Source organism: Mobula hypostoma, chromosome 19 (genome assembly GCF_963921235.1).
Source record: "Mobula hypostoma chromosome 19, sMobHyp1.1, whole genome shotgun sequence".
NCBI classification, from domain to species: Eukaryota; Metazoa; Chordata; class Chondrichthyes; order Myliobatiformes; family Myliobatidae; genus Mobula; species Mobula hypostoma.
Window position 1 is genome coordinate 12166645 of NC_086115.1, and position 19225 is coordinate 12185869.

The 19225-nt window shown below is 42.3% G+C and overlaps 1 protein-coding gene across 11 annotated transcripts in view; it reads right to left on the reverse strand.

Annotated features, from left to right (window-relative positions):
• The window catches only part of cutc (cutC copper transporter homolog (E. coli)), a 44949-nt gene extending 25773 nt beyond the window's left edge, over window positions 1-19176 (reverse strand). For 2 of the 11 annotated variants that reach the window (XM_063071339.1, XM_063071347.1), the window contains exons 1-6: window positions 19097-19176; window positions 12707-12824; window positions 10708-10859; window positions 8468-8542; window positions 6022-6081; window positions 4066-4275 (exon numbers count right to left, since the gene is read on the reverse strand). In XM_063071339.1, the coding sequence (XP_062927409.1) occupies window positions 4066-4275; window positions 6022-6081; window positions 8468-8537 (340 nt within the window). In that variant the 5' untranslated portion in view covers window positions 8538-8542; window positions 10708-10859; window positions 12707-12824; window positions 19097-19176. Of the gene's footprint in view, window positions 1-4065; window positions 4276-5933; window positions 6082-8467; window positions 8543-9485; window positions 9964-10707; window positions 10860-12166; window positions 12226-12706; window positions 12825-13011; window positions 13120-13733; window positions 16072-19096 lie in introns of those variants that run through there. The other 9 variants (XM_063071344.1, XM_063071340.1, XM_063071342.1 and 6 more) reach the window with 9 other exon arrangements.
• Between the last annotated feature and the right edge of the window lie 49 nt (window positions 19177-19225).

Sequence of the window (19225 nt, forward strand, 5' to 3'; positions counted from 1 at the left end):
ACCCTTGGGGTCAGTGATCATAATATGATAGAATTCATGCTTCAATTTGAGAGGGAGAAGCTGAAGTCAGATGTATCGGTATTACAAAGGAGTAAAGGGAATTACAAAGGCATGAAAGAGGAGCTGGACAAAGTTGATTGGAAGGGGGTATTGGCAGGATTAATGGCAGGTCTGCAATGGCTGGAGACTCTGGGGACAATTGGGAAAGTACATCCCAAAGAAGAGGCAGGATGACACAACTGTGGCTAACAAGGGAAGTCAAAGTACATTTATTATCAAAGTATGTATACTTAATACAATCTTGAGATTTGTCTTCTTACAGGCAGCTACAAAACAAAGAAACCCAATAGAACCCATTAAAACAAAAGAAGACTGTCAAACACCCAATGTGCAGAGAAAAAAAGACATGCAAACATTAAAGTTAAGCAAATAGCATTCAGAACTGAAGTTCACAAAAGTGAGTTCACACTGCGATAGTTGCAGGCCACAGCCTCAGTTTGATACAGAGATGAGTAAACATTGTGGAGTAACAACTTGAAGTTCAGCACGGAGGCGAGTAAGCCTCACGGAGCAGGAAGTCAAAGCCAACATAAAAGTAAAACAGAAGGCATATAATAGAGCAAAAATTAATGGAAAGTTAGAGGATTGAGAAACTTTTAAAGAACTACAGAAGGAAACTAAATAAGCCATGGGGGAAAGAAATATGAAATAAGCTAATTAATAATATGAAGTATTTTTTCAGATATTTAAAGTGAAAGAGAGGCGAGAATAGATATTGGACTACTGGAAAATAAAGCTGGAAAGGTCTTCACACGTCATGAAGACCCCAGAGAGGCTGGTCCAGGCTTACCTCCGACCCCTGGTCAGATCAGCCCCCAACCCCCTGCCATTTGCCTACCAGGAGCACACTGGAGTTGACGATGCTCTCATCTACCTGCTGAACAGAGCCTCCCATTTGGATAAGCAGGACAGCTCTGGGGATCATGTTTTTAAATTTCTCAAGTGCCTTCAATACCTCATTGCTGGGAGAAAAGGTCTGTTCAATACAGGTTGGCACTTCCATTGTAACTGGATAATGGACTACCTGACTGGCAGACCAGTCTGTGTGGCTTCAGAGCTGTGTGTCAGACATGGCTATAAACAGCACTGGGGCCCCACAGGGGACTGTATTGGCTCTTTTCCTGTTTACCCTGTGAACCTCGAACTTTAGATACAACATTGAGTCATGTCATCTGCAGAAATTCTCTGATGACTCAACAATAGTTGGGTGTATAAAAGAAGGACGGGAGGATGAATACAGAGCCATAGTGGAGGACTTTGTTAAATGGTGCAAACTGAATCACCTGCAGCTCAACATCAGTAAGACAAAGGAGATGGTGATGGACTTTAGGAAGACTAAGCCTGCACTGCTCCCTGTTATTATTGATGGTGAGGACGAAGATGTGGTGAGGACCTAGACAGGCTTGAGTGGAGCACCAACACAGGCTGCGTACAAGAAGAGCCAGAGTTGCCTCTACTTCCTAAGGAGACTGAGGTCCTTTAGTCTATGCAGGCCTCTCCTTCACATGTTCTACCAGACTGTTGTTGTCAGTATAATCTTCTATGCGGTGGTGTGCTGGGGCAATGGCATCAACACGGGTGATGCCAACAGGCTCAATAAACTGATTAGAAAGGCTGGCTCTGTTATAGGAGTCAAACTGGACACGGTGGAGGCTGTGGTGGACCCTACAGAAAATCCTAGCAATTCTGGACAATGTTTCTCACCCCCAGCACTTTCAGTAACAGGCTAGGACAACTCCGCTGCTCCAAAGAGCGCTATACAAGGTCATTTTTACCCTCGGCCATTAGGCTCTATAATGAGTCAACCTATAGCCAGGGAAGTGATGACCCCCTCCTGTTAGAATGTTTTTGGCAACTTATTTTTTATTATTTCTACTTCTCTTCTAATATTTATATATCTACGCACTTGTAATGCTACCGTAACACTATAATTTTCTTTGGGACCAACAAAATATCTATCTATCTATCTAGTAACGGGGGTGGGGGGGGGCGAGGAAATGGCAGATGAAGTATTTTGTGTCAGTTTTCACCAAGGAAGACACTAGTAGTACGGTGAAGTTCAAGAATGTCAGGTGGCAGAAGTGTGTGAAGTTGCCATTTCAGGGAGAGGTTCTTGGGAACTGAGAAGTCTGAAGGTAGATAAGTCATCTGGACAAGATGGAGTACAAGGGTTCTGAAGGAGGTAGCTGAAGAGATTATGGAGGCATTAGTAATGATCTTTCAAGAATAAATAGATTCTGGCATGGTTCCGGAGGACTAGAAAATTGCAAATGTCCCTCCACTCTTGAAGAAGGGAGGGAGGCAGAAAAAAGGAAATTATAGGCCAGTTAGCCTGACCCTAGCGGTTGGAAGATGTTGGAGTTGATTATTAAGGATGTAGCTTTGGGGTACTTGGGGGCACATGATAAAATAGGCCAAAGTCAGCATGGTTTCCCTAAGGGAAAATCTAGCCTGACAAATCTGTAGGAAGTCGTTGAGGAAATAACAAGCAGGATAGACAAAGGAGAGTCAGTGATGTTTACTTAGACTTGCATAAGGCCTTTGACATGGTACTGCATATGAGGCTGCTTGACAAGATAACAGCCCAAGGTAAGATACTACCATGGAAAGAACATAGCCTGATTGGCAAGAAGCAAAGAGTGGGAATACATAGTGATCCTTTTCTGATTGGCTGCCAGTGACTAGTTGTGTTCTGCAGGGGTTAGTCTTGGGACCACTTCTTTTTATGTTGTATGTTAATGCTTTGGAATTGCTGGCCTTGGGGTCAAGTTTGTGGATGAAACAAAGATAGGTGGAGGGGCAGGTAGTGTTGTGGATGCAGGGTGTCTGCAGAAGGACTTTGACAGATTAGGAAAATGGGCAAAGAAGTGGCAGATGGAATATAGTGTCAGGAAGTGTATGGTGATGCACTTTGGTAGAAAGAATAAAAGTACAGACGATTTTCTAAATGGGGAGAAAATTCAAAAATCCAAGGTGCAAGTGGACTTGGGAGTCCTAAAGGTGAATTTGCAGGTTGAGTCAGTGGTTTGGAAGGCAAATGCAATGTTAGCATTCATTTCAAGAGGACTAGAATTTAAAAGCAACAATGTAATGCTGAGGCTTTATAAGGCACTGTGAGGCCTCACTTGGAGTATTGTGAGCAATTCTGGGGGTGCCTTATTTAAGAAAGGATGTGCTGACATTGGAAAAAGTTCAAATGAGGTTTACGACAATGATTCTGGGAATGAAAGGCTTATGATATGAGGAGCATTTGATTGCTCTGTGCCTATACTCGCTGGAATTTAGAAGAATGAGGTGGGATTTCATCGAATCCAGGTGAATGCTGAACGGCCTAGAAAGAGTGGATGAGTAGAAGATGTCTCCTATGGTGGGGGAGTCTAGACCCAGAATGCAAAGACACAGAATAGAAGGATGTCCATTTAGATCAGAGATGAGAGGAACTTCTTTAGCCAGAGGGTGGTGAAGCAGTGGAATATATTGGCACAGGCTGCTATGAAAGGCCAAGTCATTGCGTGTATTTAAAGTCCTTGATTGGTCAGAATGTGAAAGATTACATGGAGAAGGCAGGGGAATCAGGTTGAGAGGGAAATGGATCAGCCATGATCAAACAGCAGAGTAGACTCGATAGGCTGAATTGTCTAATTCAGCTCCTATGTCTTAAGGTTCTATGCACAACTCTGTCATCGTTGGATACAACAGACAATCAATCAATCAATCATTCTGTTGCCTAGCTGATTAAGATACACACTTGTAGTAAAAGCTTCTTTCCCTTCGCCACCAGATTCCTAAACCAACAATGGACCCATGAACACTACCTATTTTTGCTCTCTTACACTATTTATTTGTACAAACTGTATTTTTACTGTAGTTTATAACATATTTTATGTAATAAACTGTACTGCTGCTGCAAAACAACAAATTTCACAACAATGTCAATGATAAAAAACTTGATCCTGATTCTAAAGGTCAGAATTAGGTTACCCAAAATAAGTTTAAGTTTCTTACCAATTAAATCCAAGCACACTTCACAGTTAACCCTTCCATCTTCCGTCAATACCCCAAACACAATGCCATTTGCACCACTGGCTTTGGCCATCTTGATGTCGGCCTTCATGACTTCGATCTCACTGTCAGTGTAGAGGAAGTCCCCTCCTCGCGGGCGGACCATAGCGAACACTGGGATCTTCACATACTGTTTAACAACCTGCAGCAACCCTGCTCAAGCCATCAGTGCCGGCAAACAAATGAAAAGACTCAGAATAGCGAAGCTCTCTCCCCTTCCCACTCCCAAACCCTGTCACAGTCACACAGCATGGAAACAAGCCCTTCAGCCCAACTGGTCCATACTGACCAAGATTCCATACTGAGGATAGGTTGAAAGAGCCAGGGCTTTTCCCTTTGGAATGAACGGAGATGAGAGGAGACTTGATAGAGATTTGCAAGATGATAAGTGGTATACATAGCGTTGAGAGCCACCTTTTTCCCAGGATGGCTAACTCTGATTATGCCCCTTAACACTTCTATTTTTACTTTACTGTGTTTGGAGGAGAGTATAGGGGAGAGTCAGAGGTAGATGTTCTACACAGAGTGGTGGGTGTGTGGTACGTACTGCCAAGGGTAGTGGTAAAGGCAGATACATTAGGGATATTTAAGACACTCTTAGATAGGCACATGGATGAAAGAAAAATGAAAAGCTATGTGCAAGGGAAGGGTTAAATTGATCTTAGAGTAGGTTAAAGTATCAGCAATATCATGAACCAAATGGGTTGTAGTGTGCTTTACTGTTCTGTGTTCTATTTCCTGCTAAGCTCATCCCATTTTCCAACATTTGTCCCTTATCCCACTAAGTATTTCCTATCCATGTACGAAAGTATCTATGAATGCATGATTGCACCTGATTCAACTTCCTCTGGCAACGCATTCCATATACAGGCCACCCTCTGGGAGAAAAAATTGCCTCTGAGGTCACTATTGAATCTTTCCCCTCTCAGCCAAAACCTGTACCCTCCCGCTCCTGATTCCCTGGCGCCTGGGGAAAGACTGTGTTCATTCACTCTATCAAGACCTCACATGCATTTTAACACTTCTGTAAGGTCTCTGTAATTTATTTACAGTAAAGATCCCTCAACACTCTCCTGTCAAACAGTGTAGGTTAGAGCTTAGATACAGAGTAAAGCTCTCTTCATTTTAGCCCATCACAGGTTAGATACAGAGTGAAGCTCTCTCTACACTGCCCCCTCACACACTCCCAGGACAGGGACAGCACGGGTTAGATACAGAGTGAAGCTCTCTCTACACTGCCCCCTCACACATTCCCAGGACAGGGACAGCACGGGTTAGATACAGAGTGAAGCTCCCTCTACACTGTCCCATCTCACACTCCCAGGTCAGGGGCAGCACAGGTTAGATACAGAGTGAAGCTTCTTCTACATTATCTCATAACACACTCCCAGGGCAGGGACAGCATGGGTTAGATACAGAGAGAAGCTCCCTCTAGATTGTCCCACCACACACTCCCAGGACAGAGACAATGGGGTTAGAGGAGAGAAAAGTTCCTTCTACACCATCTCACATGCAATAACATGTGTACAAGTTATCGGAGAAAGAGTGGCAACTATAGAGGTGCACTCTAGCACTAAACACCAGCCAAGAGAGAAAAGGGAACTACATTGTGCCTGCAGCATAGAAGCAAGTGACTCAGTCTTAACAATCTTTGCTAACACTGACGCTCTCATACTAAAGAAAAGGAAACACAGAATTTAAAAATTACATTCATGGGTCAGAACTGGTGTGCCGCCTTATGCAGTATTGAAAAATCATACACCTTAGGGTTTGACTAATATTTGCATAATTTCTCAGTGACTTTAAATTACCCTGCATCATCGATTTGAAATGACAGACCCAAAAAGTCTCCAATCCAAGCCAGAGATCCAAAACCAGCTGTAAAGTGTTGGTTCTCACCAATACTAGGGGTGACGCCGCCTTCCACCAAACTGGAACACAGTTCAATCCGACTTGCCCCTGGAAACAACCACAAACATTAACTCGGCAAGGCAAGCTGACAGCGTTCATTCCAGTCAGTTTTATAAGGACAAAAGTTCATCCTTTGTATCACAGTACAGGGAACAAAGGGTGGCACGATAGTTTAAGTTAGCGTAACGTTACTGCAGCACCAGTAACGCAGGTTCCATTCTCACCACTGGATGTAAGGAGTTTGTACATTCACCCCGTGTCCGCAGGGTGGCGCAAATTCATCCCACATTTCAAAGATGTATGATTAGGGTTAATGAATAATGGGCATGTCATGTTGGTGACACTTCTGGGCTATTCTAATACAATCTTAGATGATTTGATTTGACAGAAATAATGAATTGCACTGTATGTTTTGATGTACGTGTGAAAAATAAAGCTCATTATAATTAATAATGTTCTCCATATTTATTGCTTATTTATTTATATTATTCTTTTTTTTGCATTTGTAGTTTGTTGTCTTCTGCACTCTGGTTGAATGCCCCTTTTGGGTAGTCTTTCATTGATATTGTTAGTTATTATTCTATAGATCTGTTGAGTATGCCTGCAAGAAAATGAATCTCAGTATTGGGTTGAGTTGTTCTCCGATCTTGGCAATTTACTTGCAAACGTTTTGTCACCATGCAAGGAGACAGCATCAGTACGCTGCTGATTGTACCGTGTCCTCCAAATCTTTGGCCTTTATATACTTTTTGATCAGCCGATTGGACATCATTTCGGAAACTCATTTGTGATGTGGGGAAGAAATTCGTTGCGTGGCTAATCAGTGATGAGATTTCCTCTCCACATCACAAATGAGTTTCTAATGAGCTGATTGAAAAGTATATAAAGGCCGAGCATTCGGAAGACACACCACAATCAACAGCACTGTGACGATGTCTCCTCGTATGGTGATGAAACATTTGCATGTAAATTATCAAGACTGGAAAACAACTCATCAACCACCCGAGCTACACATCTTCTAAGTTATTTCCAATCACAGTGTTGTATATGGTGACATGCATGTACTTTGATAATAACATTTACTTTGAACTTTAATCTTTACCTTTATCTTAAAATCCTCCAAAAAAAATAGTGGATTCAGCCCACTACATCACGGGTAAAATCCTCCCAACCACTGAGCACATGGACATGAAACGCTGTTGTAGGAAAGCAGCATTCATCATCAGAGATCCTCACCAGCCAAACCATGCCCTTTTCTCACTGATGCCATCAGGTAGAAGGTACAAGAGCTTCAGGACTCAGACCACCAGGTTGAAGAACAGTTACTACCCCTCAACCATCAGGCAATTGAACAAAAGTGGATAACTACACTCATCTATTGAGATGTTCCCACAACCAATTATCTCACTTTAAGGACTCTTTATCTTATTATTTCATGCTCTCATTATTTATTGCCATTTATTTATATTTGCATTTGCAGTCTGTTGTCTTCTATGCTCTACTTGATCTTTCATTGATCCTGTTATAGTTACTGCTCTACAGATTTGCTGAATATGTCTGTGGAAAAAAAGAATCTCCTGGTTGTATGTGGTGACATACATGTACTCTGATAATAAAATTTACTTTGAACTTCAGAGGCATTGGCGCTTGATACTGGCTTATTATTGTCACATGTACTGAGATACAGTGAAAATCTCGGCTGGCAGATGAAATCATTACACAGGGCTTTGCGCTAGAATGGCAATAACAATGACAAATAAAGTGTAAACGATATCAAAAAAGTGCCATGAAGGTAAATGATAAAGTGTAAGATTACCATGAGATTGATTGCAAGGTCAATAATCCATCTTGTCATTCAAGAGGTGTGTTCAAGAATCTGATAAAAGTGGGGTAGAAGCCTGTGATATGTGCGTTCTGGCTTTTGTGCCTTCTGACTGATGGGAGAGTGGCTGGAGAAGAGAGAATGTCCATGGTAAGTACTGAAGCAGACTGAAATATAGACAGAGTCCATGGAGGGGAGGTCGGTTTCTGTCATGTGCTGAGCTGTGTCCACAACTCTCTGCAGTTTCTTGCAGTCATGTGCCGAGCAGTTGCCAAACCAAGCAGTTGTGCATCCAGATGGAATGCTTTTAATGATACATCAATAAAAATTGATAAGAGTTGAAGGGGATATGCTGAATTTCTTTAGCCTCCTAAGGAAGTAGAGGTATTGGTGAGTTTTCTTAGCGTGACATCAATGTGTTTGAACCAGGACATACTGGTGACAGTTACACTTAAATACTTTGAGCACTTACGAACTTGACTTGTAGTTGCCAACCTTCACCCTGGGATATGTTGACTTAAGAAGTGTTTTGGACCAAGAATACAAAAATAACTAGCATTTTAATGAATTCAACATAAATCAAATGAGCAACTCTAATCTCAGAGTACATACCTCCCCTTTCGGCACTAATAGCTGATTCCACAGAATCCACACACACCTCCATCAGGATGCCTGGCGCCATTTAACCTGCGGGTCAAATTGATAGTAGTTAGCAATTCCGTTAATTCTCAACTGCTTGTTCAGCAGAACCATCTCAAAGGGCACTTAGACGATAAGACCATAAGACAAAAGAGCAGAATTAGGCAACTCCACCCATTGAGTCTGCTCCACCATTCAATTATGGCTGATTTACTAACCCTCTCAACCCAATTCTCTTGCCTTCTCCCCATAACCCGTGATGCTCTTACTAACCATGAACTTATCAGCCTCCGCTTTAAATACACCCAATGACATGGCCTCCATAACCATCTGTGGCAATGAATTCCACAGATTCACAATCTTCTGCCGAAAGAAATTTATCCTCATCTTTGTTCTAAGACAGGGGTTCCCAACTTCTTTTATGCCCTAGACCCCTACCATTAAACACAGGATCCTGGATCCCAGGGTGGAAAACCCAAAGGGATGTCCTATTCTGAGGCTCTCCTCATACATTAACCCTTTCCAGGATCATTCTCATGAACCTCCTTTTGATCCTCTCCAATCCCAGCACATCATTTCTAAGATAAGGGGCGTCATAGGCAATGAAAATTTGTTTTCTTGCAGCAGAGTATAGATGAGGACAACCAGAGGTTAACATTAGCTTTAGTTAAGATAAATTATGTAAGTGCAAAAAAAACCAGCAAAATCAATGTAGTGACGTTAGTGCAAGATTCGTCAGCCTTTTCCTAGGGCCTGTTGTACACAGCAATTCAACAGGTGGATGAGAAGGCAAGTCAACTAACAGTAGTTCAAAGTTAAAAGTAAGTTTTTTAAATTCAAAGTACATACATATCACCATTTACTACTCTAAGATTTATTTTCTTGCAGGCACTCACAGTAGAACATAGAAATAGAAGAGAATCAATGAAAAACTATACACAAAGATGGACAAACAACATAGCGTAGTGGTTAACACAAAGGTTTACAGTACCAGAGACCCAGGTTCGATTCCCACCACTGCCAATATGGAGCTTGTATGTTCTCCCCGTGACCGTGTGGGTTTCCTCCGGGTGTTCCAGTTTCTTCCCACATTCCAAAGGCGTTACCAATTGGTCATTGTAAATTGTCCCATGATTGGGCTAGCATTAAATCGGGGGATTACTGGGTGGTGTGGCTCAAAGGGCCAGAAGAGCCTGTTCTGCACTGTACCTCAAGTTAACAAATAAATTTACTGCAAAAAAGGCAAACTGTGCAAACACAAAAATAAATAAATACTGAGAACGTAAGTCGTAGAGTCCTTGAAAGTGAGTCTATAGAATCAGTTCAGTGCTGAGGTGTGTGAAGTTATTCACGCTGGTTCAGGAGCCTGATGGTTATAGGGTAATAACTGCTCCTGAATCTAGTGATGTGGGACCCAATGTTCCTGTATCTCCTTCCCAATTGTTGCAACAAGAAGAGAGCACATTCTGGATGGTGGGGGCTCTTGATAATGACTCTGCTTTCCTGTGACACACTCCTGGTAAATGTGGTCAATTGTGAGGAGGGCTTTTCCTGTAATGGAGTGGGCAGTATCCACTACTTCTCCTTCACCACAGTTAGAAGAGGCAAAGCTGACTGTCGGAGGGAAGGGGAGTCTGTTGGAGATGAAGAATGCTGAACAATGATGGTGAGCTATCGTAGGAAATAGAGGCACAATTAATGACCATGACTGTGTATTAAAATGGAAACAAACAAGTGAGAGGCAGAAACACCATGAAAACGGCAGTATGAAATGCAAGAGACTGGCTATTGGGCAACTAAAAAAGAATTTTTTAGAATTAAGGGGGTTCACGCCTGGCAGAACTTCCCTGAGAAGTGTTTTCACCTCCTGTAAGTTTCAGTTCAATAAGACACACGAGCAGAATTAGGCCATTCAGCCTATTGAATGTGCTCTGCCTTTCCATCTGAGTTCCTTGAAAGTTTCTTCACCTTTCCTTTATTTTTATCCCATTTCCCACACCTCTATCCATCCATTTCACCTTCCCGGTTCCATCCAGCCAGAACCGTGGTTCCGGGTCCAACCACCAATGTCACAGCCAAGAAAGCTCACCAATATCTCTACTTGGTGATGGATGGCACCTATCTATCACAGTGAACTCTCACTGCCCACACCATCGGTACATTGCTGCTCATCCAAGCAGCTCCACAGTACCTCCCAAAGCCGGACCACTTACCATCCATAAAGACAAGCCATTGAGGTAGAGCGCTTCAGGTTTCTAGGATGAGCACCATCAATAGCCTGTCCTGGTCCAATCACACTGATGCTCTCAGGTCTCAGACTCTCCCACTACAGGAAACATCCTTTCAACGTCCAATCAATCTAGACCTTCCAATATTCAAAGTTCAAAGTAAATTTATTATCAAAGTACATACTGTATATGTCACCAAATACAACCCTGAGATTAGTTTTCTTGCAGGCATACTCAATAAATCCAATAACCATAATAGAATCAATTAAATAAAGCATCCAACCAATGTGCAAAAGTCAACAAACTGTGCAAATACAAAGTTAAAAAATAAATAAGATGAAGAGGTGTTGAAAGTGAGCCCATAAGTTCAATGATGGGGCAAGTGAAGTTGAAGTAAATGTTCCTAAACCTGGTGGTGTGAGTCTTGAGGTCTCTGTACTTTATTCCTGATGGCAGCAGTGAGGAGAGAGCATGACATGGGTGGTAGGGGTCCCTAATGATGGATGTTACTTTCCTGTGACAAAACTCTGTGTAGATGTGCTCAGTAGTGGGGACCGCTTTACCAGTGATAGACTGGGCTGTATCCACTACCTTGATAGGTTTCAGTGAGATTATCCCTCCCCTACTCTTCTAAACTACAGTGAGTACAGGCCAGAGCTATCAAATGCTCCTCATTAACTTTCACAGTGAACAGATGGGCTCTGGGGAGTGTTGTAGAGCAAGGGACCTAGGAGTACAAGAATGAAGAAGAAAAAAATATGCAATGATCTGCCAGAGGAAATAGTTGAAGCACATAAATTAACATTTAAAAGACTCTTGGATAGGAAAGGTTTACAGGCCAAACAGAGGAAATCATGTCTAGCTTACATTGTCACCGTGGATGATTTGGTCAGATAGGCCTGTTTCTATGCTGTATGACTCCAAGTTTAGATGTTGGATGGGCCAGCTAGAATTGGAATTCTTTACTGCTTTTCACAATTATTCATTCTATAAAAAAGCAAGTTAGCTTTGACCATAAGATAGAGGAGCAGAATTAGGTAATTCGGCCCATCACATCTACTCCCCTGCACGATCATGACCGATTTATTTTCCTTCTCAGCCCCATGCTCCTGCCTTCTCCCTAATCTTTTATGTCCTTACTAACGAACACCTACTGAGCTCCACTTGAAATACACACAATGTACCCTCTGCTCCAAGACTCTCTCATTATAGGAAACATTCTTACCACGCCCACTCTAACAAGGCATTTCAATATTCAGTTGGTTTCAGAAAGATCCCGCCATTCGTCAAAATTCCAGCGAGTACAGGTCCAGAACTAACAAACGCTCCTCATACATTAACCTACTAATTCCCGAGATTCCTCTCCAAAGCCAGAGGCACAAAACTGTTCACAATGCTCCAAATGCAGTTTGGCCAATACCTTAACCTCAAACTGCAAGCTAACCTTCGGAGAATCCTGTTTAAATAGCACCAGGGCATCAGTCATGGTTACTCCTCGCAAACTTCCTCTTCGCGATGTTTGTTTGTGGAAATTTATCGTACGTGAACTAGCTACTGCCCTTCCCTGTAGTTTGAAATAGTCGCTGCACGGGAACTTTGGTGTATGCTGGAGAAGTGCTCCATCTCGTGTTTTAGATTTGAAAAAAAAGTTTTGAAAAGCACAGCCAGCAGGACTATTGGACGAGCTACCTGTCAATCTGAGAATCCCGCGGGATAATCTACTGTTGCTCGAGTGACAATATCACTGAGTGGCCTGGGGCAGGGAAATAGAGGAGGGGCGGGCACGAAGACTATGTGCGTGTAGCCATGCCGAGCATGTGATGAGGGAACAGCATCTCGTCCGACTGCACCCACAACGACGCTTCAATAAAATGCATCCTCAGTATCGGTGAGGTGCGTATTCAATATTGACCAATTGTGGGCGTTACCAATATTCCTTTCTGATACAGTACTGTGCCACTCTCTCCGATAGCACGGGACTTACTTAATATTGTCCCTCCTTTAGTGAGGCGCTCCTTAGATATCGTCCACTGTATTTCCCTTTAGATAGAGCGGAGTTCCTCAATACCATCACTCTGACGCTGACGCTAAATAAACAGACGCTGAATAATAAAGAAGTAATGTGAGGCTCCCTTAATATTGTTCCAACAATACAGTCTGGCGTTTTCGCAATACTGTCCACCCGATAAGACGATGCCAACGCTCAACAGACTGATAGTCTTCATCCTATTCTGCCGCTCTCCCAGCACTGCCTCCAATAAATAGTGCTCTGCTCCCTCAATACCGTACCTCTGATGATGTAGGGCTCCTCAATACTGTCCATCCGAAGGTGTGGTGCTACCTCAAAACTGCCCCTCGTACAGTCCTGCGCTCTTTCAATACTGCCCCTTCGATGGTGTAGGATTCCATCTGCATTGTCCCTGATAGTGTGATGCTCCCTCAGTACTGTCGTTCCAACAGTGCAGGTCATCCTCAATACTGTTGTTCCAACAGTGTAGGGCTCCCTAAACACTGCCTCTCCAGCGGTGGAGGGCTCCGTCTGTATTGTCTGACTGATAGTGGTCCTCCCTCAATACTGTTGTTCCAATGGTGTAGGGCTCCCTCTATGCAGTAAACTCCATCCCAATGGTGTAGGGTTCCCTCTATACAGTAAACCCCCCTTACCCACCAAAGGTGTGGTGCTCCCTCAGTATTACACCCACTTTCAGCATGGCCATGGGGCAGTGTTCCTTCATCTACCCCCCCACCCCCACCCCCAAACACTGTAACACTCCTTTAGTGCAGGGTAGTTTGGGGATGGATGAGGAGGGGTGATTGAGTTCATTGAGATGAGCGTGAGTGGAGGATGTATTGGAGAAAGAAAAATGAGGGGGTGTATGAAAGGGGTAGGTAGTGGAAGGGGGGAGGTAGTGGAAGGGGAAAGGCACACAAAATGTAAATGCTGAAATCAGCATCAAAAAAACTGCTGGAAGTACTCAAGAGGATCAAGCAGTATCTGTGGAGACAAAGGCTTTTTTATTTCAAAATTAAGCTTTATTCACAAAAAGTATATACAATAGGTATAAAAACAACGCACAACTCTCTTTGAGTTGTAGTGTCATTCAGTCTAACCATTCACAACATTATCAAAGTTGTGTACATATTAGCCTTCATGTGATCTCCTTGGACAATAAATACTAACTTTAACAAACCACTCCTTTACATCTTTACATTTGGCACATCCCCATGGACCCTCAGTAAATTTTAATCCACAACCATAGAGAGCATGCCAGCCAGCTGCATCGCAGTTTGGTACAGAAACTGAAAGAAACTGCAGTGTTTTGGACACAGCTCAGTACATCACAGAAAGCAGCCTCCCACCCATGGACTCCATCTGAACTTCTTGCTGCCTCAGCAAAGCAGACAGCATAATCAAAGACCTCACCATTCTCATTCTCTCTTCTTCCAACCCCCACTCTCACACCCCAACAACCCACACCCTATGTCCTCATGCACTAACACCCTGCACCCCACACCCTAACATCTTTACAATCTTAATAGCCCACAACTCTACAGCATTACACCTGCGCACTCTAACACCCCACAATCCTACACCTTAACACTCCACACCCCTACACTTTCACACACTAACACCTAATAGGGGTAGCAAACCTTTTTGAGAGTGCATGTCCAAATTGGTGATAATCTTCTAAAAAAAATTCTCTCAGGTGCTATGGTTATTTTGAGCAGAGATCATCATTGATTAGGGAATTAGTAACAACAATTATGGACATTTTTAAGGATGAGTCCTGTTGCTTATTTGAGTATATTCATTGTTTTACTATTAATAAAAGTATAACAGAGACAGATTGAAATAAATTAAGCATTTTAGAAAATCTGTTCAAAGATTAATTATATTCATCTTGTAAAAGGATGATTGAAAATTGACATCATTTCCAAATAGACTTTGGTACATATTGAAAGATCAAGGAAAGGAAGATGAGCACACTTTACTCTCAGTGAGACTTCTGTTGCTGCACTAACGATGACAAATAGTTTATATCTGGCTTGTATCTAGTCGTTTTGAGAGCTATGCACGTAGCACTAGTTTCATCAGTAAGTCTACTCCTCAAATTAGACTTGACCAAGTTCATCAATGAAAACAGTGACTCACATGAATATGTCGATGAAAATACAGTTAATATTGCCACTGCAAGATCTTTCAGACAGTTAAAAGTTTCAGGAATGGAATTCCAGAGTTTCAGAAACTCATTGTCTGTATTTTTATGCTTCGATCCAGTCACTAACCGATCCCGTTCAATATTTTCCAGTTCAGCTCGTAAGTCGACAAATTTTTGCCTCCAAATGGAGCTACTTTGTAAATCGATCAATTGCATTTCAAAATTATCCAAATCAATCCACTGCAACATTTCCAAATTCAGTTTGTCTAACGTTATACTGTCTGCACACTTTACGAAGTTTGCAGTTTCTTCAAATGACCTGCATTTCCCATTCAGGATTGTTGGATGTCCAACATATTTTTCAAACAGATTGGCAAAATCTGCCTCTTTACCACACATGCTGGGTGCACCATCAGTTGTCACAGAAACTATTTTCGAAAGGTTAACTTGTCGACCAGACAATTCTTTTATTACTGCCTTACATATTTCAGCCCCTGTGGGGTGTTCAGATAATGTCACAAAGTTAACCAGTTCTTCACAGATTTCATCGCCCCTACAAAATCGAGCAATAATGACTAGCCTAGCTGATGGGGTAACATGACTGCTCTCGTCAAGACAAATGGAAAGAAATTTACAGGAGCTAAGATCTTTTGTTAGTTGTTCTGTTATGTTTGTTCCCATCATTAATATTCTATCTTTTACTGTGTTTCTGCTCACTGGCAAATCCTTAATACGCTGAATAATTTTTTCCTTCTCTTGAAAACCGTCAAAAAGGAAAGGAGCACACTCTAGCCATGATTCTTTAACATATTCCCCATCACTGAGTGGTCTTCCATGTTGAGCAATAACCTTTGAAACCTCAAAACTAGCAGCGACTAGGTTGGAACTACCAGAAACAAATGTTGGCATTGTATTTGACTGCAATTTTTTGTTGCTGATTGCCCGAGAAATGTGTTCTTTTTGTTCTTCCTCGCTTTTATCACAAAGCCATTTATGAACAGTTTTATAATGCCGCTTTACTGAGGAAGTCCTGCACACCACTGTTTCGGAACATAAGACGCACAATGCTTTATCACCCTTTTTGATCATGCCAAATCTTTCACTCCACCACTGTTGAAAATCTCTGCTGCTTCTCCATTCAGTTGAAAGTTTTTGTTTCTTTGCTGGTGTATCTGACATTCTGAACAAGCTGAAAAGGGCAAATACAATTTAAAAATATCTCACCAATAAACTTCAATAACACAGTTCAGCAAATTTCTACAGATGTACCACAGAGAGCACTCTAACTGGTAGCACCACTGTCTGGTAGTATGGAGGAAGGACTGCATAGGATTGGAAAAAGCTGCAGAGAGTTGTAGAGTCAGCCAGCTCTATCATGTGCACTAGCATCATTGAGGGCATCTTCAAAGGCAATGCTCCCTTCTTATTGTTACCATTAGGGAGGAGGCACAGGAGCCTGAAGACCCACACTCAATATGTTAGGAACAGCTTCTTCCCCTCTGCCATGCTTTTTCTGAGCTGGCAGTGAATAACCTATGAATTAACACTAACTCACTATTTTTGATCACTTTAAATAATGGATTCCGGTTAATTGGGATCCTTCATGACAGGTACATTTTGATCCAATTAATCAGTTATCCTAATTAGTCGAAGTTGCATATAAATAGTTTAAAAAAGGCACACTACTGCTTAACTGAGTATCAAATTATGTACTTAAATGAAATACAGAACAAATTGGAACACTGCTAGTATTACTACAATACATAAAATCTGCATTAGTTCCTGATAGTTATCAACAGTGGAATTCATACTGCATACGCTGCCATGTTCTTTTGATCAACTGTAACTGAACAAAATTAGCACAGACACCTGGTGCACATATTGTACTCCAGTGGCTTCCTGCATTGTCAAAAATCATTACTTTTTAATTCGGCGACAGTCAGCCCAAATGAATAACATAACACAAATGAGCCTATTTAAAAACTGCTTGCTCTAAGCATGGTGTAGTATCTAATAGCCACACAAGTACATACGACTGATGATAGTTAGAAACTGCTACATCCACAAAATCTTTATTTTCATTGTAACATTTAAGATGACCGTCAATACCTTCAAATTCTTTTAAGTCCTAACTTGCTGAAGTAGTGAAATGGTTTCATTTTCACACCTGTCATTTCTGGCATCTCCAAGCCTGAAACCACAGTGCACCAAACTTCCAAATTGTTTTACTGCTTATTTATTGCCAACTATCAGTGACAAAAATCACTGCTTTTTGAACACCATACACAACTGAAGCTATTTAAAAGTTGCTGCTCTAAGCACAATCTACAGCCACACACACTTGTGACTGACACTAGTTAGAAACTGTTCGACAAGTCTCCTGTCTCAATTAAGTGGCATCATGCAGGGATCCCCAACCTTTTTTGCACCGCGGACCGGTTTAATATTGACAATATTCTTGCGGACCGGCCGACTGGGGGGGGGGGGGAGTTGTTGAGGTAGGGTTAAACTCAATTCAACATGTCTTTTAGAGTTAGGGTTGCCAACTTTACACTGAAATAAGGGACAAAAGTAGCAGTCAAATCCTGATGAAGGGTCCCGGCCCAAAACGTCGACTGTACCTCTTCCTATAGATGCTGCCTGGCCTGCTGTATTCACCAGCAATTTTTGTGTGTGCTGACGGGACTCTTGTGTTTACCCCGAGAAAGACTACCATGACCATGAAGCCTTGCGTGGGCACCTGTGTGCACATGCGTGACATTCGCATATGTAGCGTGCGTATGCGCGTACGTGATGTTTTTTTTCCACAAATCGGTTTTGGCTTAATCTTCCCGACTACACTGTACATACATTATTTCTACTTTATATAGGCTGTGTATTTATCATATCATTAATGCTTTTACTATATGTTAAAGAGTTATTTTAGGCTTTATGTGTTATTTGGTATGATTTGGTAGGTTATTTTTTAGGTCTGAGAACGCTCAAAAATTTTTCCCATATAAATTAATGGTAATTGCTTCTTCGCTTTACGCCATTTCGGCACGAAAGGTTTCATAGGAACGCTCTACCTTAGCGGGGGAAATACAGGACAAGGGCGGTCCCGTACGGGACAAACCAATTTAGCCCAATATACGGGACGTCCCAGCAAATATGGGACAGTTGGCAACCCTATGTTCAAGTTTAACAGTGCGTGACAGGAAATGAGGAAAGGTGCAGCTGACTCATATCGTTTCCTCGCGGCCCGGTGGCTGGGGACCACTGGCATATTGTCCCAAATAAATGTAAGAAATCCTGACTTATTTTCTCAAATTTCTCTAATTTCCTGGATATTTAGTTTTTTGTTCCCTAAAAGTTGTTCCAAATAAGCAGCTGCTCTGATTAACAGATAAATATTCCTGAAAGAACTAACTACATGCAGTATTGGCTATTATCTTCACTGAATATCCAGTGTTCACTCACTACTGACAGAGAAAGAAAGCTGAGCAAGTCAAATGCCAATTGGGCCATCCATTTACTAAGCACAAGATTCTGGACTGGAACGGGGTCAGAAACCGAAATAAGGTGATGCTGGGATGGATAGAAGTACACACTGCGGATGACAGGTGAACCCAGGTGAGAGGGGGGAAGGAAGGTGGGTGGGGAGGAGGGAATGAAATCAGTAGTTGAGAGGTGAGAGGTGGAAGAGATAAAGTGCTGAAGAAGGAACCTTATAGAACAATGTACCATGGAAGAAAAGAAAGGAAGGGGGCACCAGAGATGGCAGGTAAGAAGGGAGTCAAAGAACCAGAATGGGGAACGGAAAAAGGGAAGATGTGGTGAGAATAAATTACCAGAAATTAGAGAAATCAATGTTTATACTATCAGGTTGGAAGCTACCTACACAGAATACAAGGTCTTCCTCTTCCAACCTGAGTTTGGTCTCATCATGTTAATAGAGGAGGCCATGGGCAAACAAGTCGGAATGGGAGGCCACGGGATTCCTGCAGCATTTTGTGCACTGCTCAATATTTCTAGCAACACTGGTATCTTTCGTGGCGTCGTGGGCACGCGTGTCAAAGGTTCGCCTACCTAACCAGAGTCCAACCCTTTCACCTCCCCGGAGTTGTTCGGTCCACTGAGTTCCCCGGCAATTCACCTTTCACAAAGCGTATTCCCCTCACCCATAAACATTACTAGGCATTGTATTTGGAAAATTTAATCCCCCTCTCACATACATTGAGAAAATCCCACACCGAGCGAGAACGGAGAACCTCCTCGAGCTCTTTCAGCCGTCACTCCCGACCATAACCTCGACTCTGATTGGTGGAGAGCGCAGGTCCGCAGCACGTGACGACAGCCTCATC